Source organism: Mus pahari, chromosome 5 (genome assembly GCF_900095145.1).
Source record: "Mus pahari chromosome 5, PAHARI_EIJ_v1.1, whole genome shotgun sequence".
In the NCBI taxonomy this organism is placed as follows: Eukaryota; Metazoa; Chordata; class Mammalia; order Rodentia; family Muridae; genus Mus; species Mus pahari.
In genome coordinates this window covers 149,501,901-149,510,964 of record NC_034594.1, presented here as the reverse complement: position 1 = coordinate 149,510,964, position 9,064 = coordinate 149,501,901, and the positions used below count along the sequence as shown (strand labels likewise).

At 35.3% G+C, this 9,064-nt stretch overlaps 1 protein-coding gene across 9 annotated transcripts in view; it reads left to right on the top strand.

Annotated features, from left to right (window-relative positions):
• The window catches only part of Akt3 (AKT serine/threonine kinase 3), a 250,033-nt gene that overhangs the window by 163,568 nt on the left and 77,401 nt on the right, over positions 1-9,064 (top strand). For all 9 annotated transcript variants that reach the window (XR_003843865.1, XM_029538449.1, XM_021198899.2 and 6 more), the window contains one exon: positions 3,236-3,367. Coding sequence is in view for 8 of the 9 variants with exons in the window: in XM_029538449.1 (XP_029394309.1) it covers positions 3,236-3,367 (132 nt within the window). In the remaining variant the exon portion in view is untranslated. The remainder of the gene's footprint in view (positions 1-3,235; positions 3,368-9,064) is intronic.

Sequence of the window (9,064 nt, the reverse complement as noted above, 5' to 3'; positions counted from 1 at the left end):
ATCTCACACCAGTCAGAATGGCCAAGATTAAAGATTCAGGTGACAGCAGATGCTGGCGAGGTTGTGGAGAAATAGGAACACTCCTCCATTGCTGGTGGATTGCAAGTAAGATATGGTTAAACCAGGAGTTGAAAATGGTATGTTAGTAACACTGTAAATTAATGTACGACATCCGATGGATGGGAGGATATTAAATACAAAACAAAAATGAATAGAGACACACTTTAGAAAGATACAATAGTGAAAATATGTAAAGGTATTTTTTTGTACAGACTGAGTATAAATGATAATAACTGAATCATATATTTTTCCTTTTTATAATTACTAAGTTGAATGTAATTCATCATTATCACTAATTGCCATTAGTAAGTATTTATCTAATTCTTATTTTGTGGTAGACTTTGAACAGTATTTTTGCACTTATCCATTTAAAAGTCATCCGAGGTATGTCTACTAATGTGCCATTTTATAGTTGAGTCATCTGATAAAGTTAAATATCTTACTCAAATATCTAAGTCTTTTAATTGCATATTATGTATAACTTCACTGTGTACACTGTGTAGCATTTCTTTGGTTCATATATCAGTAGAAGGTTAACACTGTAAAATAGTAGTAGAATGTGAGGATTCCTGAGCTAATGCCTGGGCAGAATTCTGACTCATCCTTTAGCTTCCTCATTACCAAAATGGGGATAATTATAGTATCTAACTCATTGGGTTGTGAGTCCTAAACTCAGGGGCATATTTTGTATTCATGTATACTAAATATAGAATCAGTATTGATGGTTATAGTTAGCATCCTGCTTTGTCCCATAAAATTAACTAAGCGTCTTTCTACAGGTTGTCTTAGAATTATTTACTAAAACTTGATTTCAAAAATAAAGACTTGATAGAATGTTTTTTTCAATATTTTGGATTGAATTTAGGATCTCACACTTGTTATGTGAATCCTCTACTACTGAGCTATATTTCTCTTTACTTATTCCCTATCAAAATTTTAGATATGTTCGAAGTTGTCTCGAGTGTCCTTGAACCCATGCTGTAATCAAGATTGGCTTTAACTCAGAAAACTCCTAACTTAGCTTCACAAGTACTTGAGAGTACATGTCTCCATTACAGGCTGATCTGATAAAAATATTTTTAATATATTTGTGATTTGAGGTCATATATAATTTCCATACATATGTGTGTGTGTGTATAAAATTTTAGATGTACGTGGTAATTGAAAATACTTTTAAATTACAGCAGTATATAGAAGGTGTTTATACCAATGGCTGCTCTATAATGATTCCAATGATTTAGTTTAAAGTGGTTCAGTATAAAGTGGTCTTTGTATGTGACAACCACTTTAGAACATTTTGGGTATGTGACATGTCATTTTTAGTGCTTTTAGATAAAAAATAAAGAGGGTACTTATACATACCATGTTGAACAAGAAAATCAATTTATGGCCTAGTTATGAGCCTTTTACCTATTTATTGTTATAGAAATACTAGAAACAATAGCAGTGTGCTATTTCTTATGGTTTTGTTGCTAGCTGTGCTATTCTGCTGTTCTTTCATAGATCTTCAAATACATTATTTTAGGCTGCCCATGTTCTGGCCTTGAAAAACCCAAAGAAAACTTTCTGTTCTGTCTCAGGGTTTGGTGTTTACTTTTGCATTTGGTACCTATCTTTGTGGTTCTGCACAGTTTCTCTGTGCATTGGATTTATTTGCCAGGTTCTCAGTACATAGTCTTTCTCTCCAACAAGGTAGCCTCAGCTTCCATACAGAAAGAAAGCTGTCTCTTGAGAGTTCCTAAGAGAGAAAACACTAATCGCCAGGCCTAAAGGGTAGGTCTGTAGACATTTATTCAAAGACAATTTAAGAATTGTACATCTGAAAGAAAAATGGAAGATTGAGATGAGGTACTGGAAAGAAGGAAGGGAATGGGGAAAATTATGTATTCATAATCTTTTTTAAAAATTTATTAAAAATGCCAGCCAGATAGAAATTGAGACTGGTTGAGGGAGGAGGGAGAGGAAGGGTAGGCGTGAGACAGGCCACTCTTTAGGAGCAAGACAGCCGTCTTTGGAGTCTGATAGGCTGGTCCTTAAAATCTGAGTTTTTAAAGCTGTTAGTGGAATTAAATATGTCTAATTATCTATTATTTTTCTAAATGACTATATTTGTAACTGTTTTCTACATGTGGGCAGCTATATGCCTGAATTTTAGTTGAATTAATAAGTATACATTACTTCTATCTTTTTGACATTTACTTTTTCCTTTGAACTACATATGTTAAGATATTATAGTTTGACATTTGGATAAATTATCAAAATTATTGGCAAGAGATACTAAAATTTAATGTAGGCATTCATTTATGAAATATTTAAAATTTTGTAAGTATGTACATGAAGGGCAATTAACTGTAGTTTTATTGCAATATCTTTGTCTGGTTTTAATATCATAGTGTGAATTGAACAGTATTTCTCCCATTTCAGTTTTCAGGAAGAGCTTGTGTAGAATTGGTACCTTTTTTCTCCTTATTGTCAAAGTGTAATATAAACTCAGCTCCTCCACAGGGCTGTTCAGCTTACTTACTACTTCCTCAGGAAGCTTTTGTCGTTTAGACATAGGAGATTTGCTCATATCATCTCAGTGTTCCTTACTGCCATAGAGCTGTTTGCTCTCTCATGGTCTCTTTAATGCCTGTAGATTCTGTACTGATGTCACCTTTCTCAGTTCACATTGATAAGTTTTATCTTTCTGTTTATCTTCCTGACCAGTTTACCTGCATGTTTACAGGGTTATTGTTGTTTGGTTGGTTTATTTTTACTCCTTTCTCCTATTTTTCCGAAAACTTTTTTAGTTATATTTAAAACTGAGTTGCTTTTAAATACCACTTTTTCTGAAGTAGCACCACTTCAAGCAAGAAAACCTGAGAACTTGAAAATATTTTACTTTTAAAAAATTTCCTGTCACTTTACTAATAGTGTAACTGATGGAGAAATTCTAGGTTCAAAATAAATTCTATAAACTCTGAAAATTATATAAATTATTTTTGTTATCCCAGATTGCTGAAGAGACAGTCAATGGAAGTATGGGTTGGTTTTTTTTGTTTTGTTTTGTTTTTTCTCTCATTGGAAATTGGTCTAGAAATTGGTAGGAACAGTATCAAGTGTATGGTGCAAGTTTATACAAGCAAGTAATATTCAACTATTTCATCATGGTTTTCTAATTTATATTTTTCAGACAATGAATGATTTTGACTATTTGAAACTACTAGGTAAAGGCACTTTTGGGAAAGTTATTTTGGTTCGAGAGAAGGCAAGTGGAAAATATTATGCTATGAAGATTCTGAAAAAAGAAGTCATTATTGCAAAGGTAACTGATTGTAAAAGCCAGTGACTTAATTTTTCTGTGGTATGAATCTGCATACGTTCTTGTAAGTGGTAGTATATGTGTTCTATGAAATAATCAAAGTATTGATTATAAACTATCAATTTTAAGGTTTCCAGTATAGTATTATATAAATTATGGTGAAACTATGTTATTCTGTTGTGAAAATATTTTCATTGTAAATTTAGAGGAATTTTTAAACAACACATTTGTGATCCACATTACTAATTTTTCATAGTGTATATGTGCCATATTTTCATTATCTGTTCATCAGTTGAAGGACATTTAGGCTGTTTCCATTTCCGGGCTGTTATGCATAGAACAGAAAATGAACCTAGTTGGAGAGTGTCTGTGGAATCAGCTGTTGAGTCCTTTGTACACATGGTAAGAAGTGGTATATGTGGATCATATGGTAGGTTAGTTAATATTTAGCTCTGTGAGGACTCTCCCATAGTGATTTCCACAGTGGCTCTGTCCGTTTACAATCCTACCAACAGTGAGTGTCTCCCCTGTGCTCATGTTCCCTCCAGCATTTGTTATTTGTTGTCTTGTTGATCTTTGCCATTTTGATTGGGGCTACATGAAATCTCAAAACTGTTTTGATTGGTCTTTCCCTAATTGATAGGGACTGACAAAATATCTTAACCATTTTGAACCATCTTAGACACTTATGTCTTATTTTGAGAACTTTTTGTTTAGAGTTCAGGTCCACTTTTCTTTTGAATGGATCTTTTGGTTTTGGATAGCTTGATTTTTATTTCTTTATGTATTCTAGTTATTAATCCTCTGTCAGATGTATAGCTAGCAAAGATTACAATTTGTGGCTCCCTCTTAACCTGGTTGATTGTTTCTTTAGCTGTGCAGCAGCTTTTCAATTTAATGAACTCCCAGTTATCAATTGCTGGCTTTAATTCTGGATAGAGGGAGTCCTATTCAGGAAGTCCTTTCCTGTACCTGTATCTTCATTTGCCTTTTTCTTCTACCAGTTTCATTGTTTCAGGTTTCACATTTAACTTTGTGAACCATTTGGAGATAGTTTTTGTTCTAATTGCAATCTTCTGCATGTGGACATCCAGTTTCCCCAGCAACATTTAATGAAGATTTATTATTTCCTAGAGCATGTATTTTTCATCTTTGTCAAAAATTAAATGACTGAAATTATACATACTCATTTGTTTGTGTTCTTAATCCTGTTCCAATGATCTATATGTTTGTTTTTGTTCCAGTAGCGTATTGCTTTTAGATAGTTTATTTTCTTTGCTGTGAGTGAGAGTGTATCCATGCCCTCTTTCTCTGTATACTTGTTGTTGGTGTACAGAAAAGCAATTGATTTGTACAAGCTGATTCTTTATCCTTCTTTCTTCATTGCTGAACTTGTTTATTATTTCTAGAGGGTTTCTGGTATAATTTTTGGAATTTCTTATACAGTATTATGCTGTGTGCAAAAAAGAATGTATTTGACTTTTTTTTTTTTTTTCTATTTTGGATCTTTAATTTTCTTCTCTTGCCTTACTCCTGCAGCTAATACTTCAAGCACAGTGATGAGAAAGAGTGGGGCAAGTTCATATCTCAGTGTCATTCCTGCTTTTAGTGGTGTGACCTCAAGTTTGTCTCCACTTAGGACATTATTGACTGTGGGTTTCTTATTTATAGTTATCTTAGTCGGGGTTACTATTGTTATGATGAAATACCATGGCCAAATTGCAGATTGTGGGGAAGAACAGAAATGGGGAGGCATCATAGCCCATTCATGAACGAAATCAGAACAGGAACTCCAGCAAGACTGGAAACTGGAGTCAAGAGCTGATGGAGAGGCCCTGGAGGATGGCTGCCTATTGTCTTTATCCACATGGCTGCTCAGCCTGCTTTCTTTTAGACCCCAGTACTATATATAGCCAAAGGGTGACCCCACCCACAGTGGGCTGAGCCCTCCCACAGGAATCACTAATTAAGAAAATGCTCTATAGGCTTACCTACTGCCTGATCTTAGGGAAGCATTTCTCAATCTTCTCCTGATGACTAACTTCTGTCAGGTTGACACAAAACTAAGCCAGGACAGTAGCTTTTATTATTATGTTGAAGTATGTTACCTCTAGTCCTAGTTTTTCTAGGACTTTTATTATGACGTCATGTTGGATTTGATCAGAGGCCTTTTCTGCATCTTTTGAGATCATCGCGGATGTGTTTTTGTCCTTAAGTCCATTTATGAGGTTTTTTTAATTTCCTTTTTAAAAAAAATTGGTGTTTTTAGACAAGGTTTCTCAGTGTTAGCCTTGGCTGTCGTGGAATTCACTTTGTAGACCTTGAACTCAGAGATCTACCTCACAAGTCCTGGGATTAAAAGAGTGTACCTGTGTCTATTGACCACATTTATTGACTTGTGTTGCGTGCAACCATCCCTACTTCTCAAAGGCAACTTGCTAAGAGTTGATAATCTTCTTGACTTTCAAGTCTGTATTTGGTTTGTAAATAGATTATTGAGCTTTTAAAAAAAATCTATTCATTAGGGATGTTAGTCTCTAGTGTTTGGGGAGGGGTTGTTTGTTGATATTGTGTCTTTGCTTGGTTTTGTTATTAGAGTCATATGGTCACATAGAAGAAGCTTGGAGTGTTCTTCTGTTTGTATGTGTTTTAATAGTTTAAGAAGGATTGCTTATAGATCTTTGAAAGTAGATCTATATAATGGAATTCCGCTATACATGAATCTGGGCCTGGGCCTTGACATTTTTCGTTGAAAGCCTTTTTGTTACTATTTTAATCTCCTCCTGTGTTGTGGATTTGTTTAGGTTGTTTACTTCTTGCTTTAACTTTGGTGGTTTGGTTGAATATAGAAAGTCATCCATTTCTTTTAGGTTTTCCAACTTGATGAAATGCTATTTTAAAAAATATTCCCTTATTAAATTCTTTGGTATCTCTTATAATGCTTTCCTGTTCATTTTGATTCTATTAATTTGGACTTCCTTTCTTCTTTCCTTCACTTCCCTTCCCCTTCCCCTTCTTCCCCTTCTTCCCCTTCCCCTTCCCCTTCCCCTTCTTCCCCTTCCCCCTTCCCCTCGCCCTCCCCCCTACCCCCTCCCCCTCCCCCTTCCCCTTCCCCTTTTCTCCTTCTGGTTAGTTGGTCCAGAGGTCTGTACATTTTTTTTTCTATCTTCTCAAAGAACCCGTTTTTAGATTCATTGGTTCTTTTCTATTTTAAGTTTCTGCTTTTTTCCCCCTTATTTCTGATTGCCTACTGGGTTTTGATTTTGTTTGGTTTTGTTTTTCTAAATCACTGAGTTGTATCCTTATGTCATTGTTTTCTGAGCTCTGACTTTTAGTGTTGGCCCTTTTGGGCTATCTATTTCTCTGAAAGGGTTGCTTCCAGTGAGTACTAGAGGTGTCCTGCTGTATTTTCACTTTCTTTTAGGTCCATGAAATAATTTTTTTCTTCCTTGATTTTTCCTTATTGGATCGTTTATCTTTCAGTAATTGGTTATTTAATCTCTGAGTTTGTGTATTAGAGATTTGTTTGGTGTCAGTTTTAAATTTTATTACATAATGTCACACAAGATACATGGAGTTAGTTCAGTTTTTCTGAGTATGTAAATACTTGTTTTGTACATCAGTGTGTAGTCTCTCAGAGAAACATCTGTGTGCTGCTGAGGAGAATGCGTATTCTTTGGTGTTTATGTGTATTTTACAGATACCTGTTAAATCTATTTGATGTATAATGCAATTTAAATATGATGGGTTTTTGTTGTTGTTGTTGTTTGTCTAGCCAACCTGTCTGTTGCAGAAAATGAGGTACCAACTATTAATGGGTTGGGATTCTGGGTATTTAAATTCATTAGTTCATTTTTTTATAAAATTGGGTGCCCTGGAGTTTGATGCATGTCTATTTAGGGTAGTAATGCCTTCTTGGTTAGCTGTTCCTTTCATTACAATGAAGTGTCCTTATTATTTCTTCTGATTAATTTAAGTTTGAAGTAGATTTTGTTGACTATTAGGATAGTGATAATTTTTGGGTCCTGTTTGAAATTCTTTTGTCCATTCTTTTATTCTAAGGCATGCCTTAACTTTAAATCTAAGATGTGTTTCTTGTAGACAACAGATTGATGGAATTTCTTTCTTGATGCATTCAGCCAGCCTGTGTCAACCATTGAATAATTGAGGTCATTGATACTTAATGTTATTACTGAAGTGTGTGTGATTGTAGTCATTATGTTGTTAAGTTTTGGCGTTGCCATTTGTATTCTCAGTAGTACTTTAACAGTTAATTACGGTTGTGTGTTGTTTCAGTCTTGTGGCTGTGCTTATTTCTCAGGTTTGCTCTAGATTTTTATTCTTTTTTTTTTCTTTAGATTTTTGTTTGTTGGATTAATTTTTTAGGTTGTTCATATTATGGAAAGTTTTTGCTTTCCCTTCAATCATGGCAGCTATCATTGCTGGGTACATTATTTTAGGTTTGCTGTCATAGCCTTTTAGGAATTGGAATGCATTGTTCCAGGATCTTCTAGTTTTCAATGTTGCCACTGGAAAAATCAGCTGTTATTCCCGATGGATTTTTCTTTGTATGTGACTTTTCCCCCTCTCTTGCAGCTTCCAGTACACTTTCTTTGTTTCATAAAATACTTAGGATTTTAGCTATGATGTGCGTGGGAATTCTATTTTCTGGTCTTGTTTATGTTCTTCTGTGGCTGTCTTGTATTTGTATTAATATGCCTTTCCTTAGTTTCATGAAATGTTTGTTAAAGATCTAGTCTGTATCATTTATCTGGGATTCTTTGCTCTTATTTATCATTATAATTAGAAGGTTTAGTCTTTTCATGGCATCCTACACTTCCTGTATATTCCTTTTCTGTGTTTTTCAGTTTTGTTGTATCCTTTGTGTATTTGGTCTAATTTCTCTACTTCATCTTTGAGGCCTGATAGTTTATCTTCTACTTGATCTCTTCAACATGTAAGGTTTTCCTTTGAGGATTTTTTTCAATTTTTTTATTAGATATTTTCTTTGTTTACATTTCAAATGCTATCCCAAAAGTCCCCTATACCCTCCCCCCGCCCTGCTCCCCTACCCACCCACTCCCACTTCTTGGCCCTGGCATTCCCCTGTACTGGAGTGTATATAGTTTGCAAGACCAAGGAGCCTCTCTTCCTAATGATGGCCGACTAGGCCATCTTCTGCTACATATGCAGCTAGAGACATGTGCTCTGGGGGCACTGGTTAGTTCATATTGTTGTTCTACCTATTGGGATGCAGACCCCTTCAGCTCAATGGGTACTTTCTCTAGCTCCTCCATTGGGGACCCTGTGTTCCATCCAATAGATGACTGTGTGCATCCTCTTCTCTATTTGCCAGGCATAGCCTCACAAGAGACAGCTATATCAGGGTCCTTTCAGCAAAATCTTGCTAGCATATGCAATAGTGTCTGCGTTTGGTGGCTGATTAGGGGATGGATTCCCAGATGGGGCAGTATCTGGATGGTCCATCCTTTTGTCTCAGATCCAAACTTTGTCTCTGTAACTCCTCCCATGGGTATTTTATTCCCCATTCTAAGAAGGAATGAAGTATCCGCACTTTGGTCTTCCTCCTTCTTGAGTTTCATGTGTTTTGCAAATTGTATCTTGGGTAGTCTAAGCTTCTGGGCTAATATCCGCTTATCAGTGAGTGCATATCATGTGAATTCTTTTGTGATTGGGTTA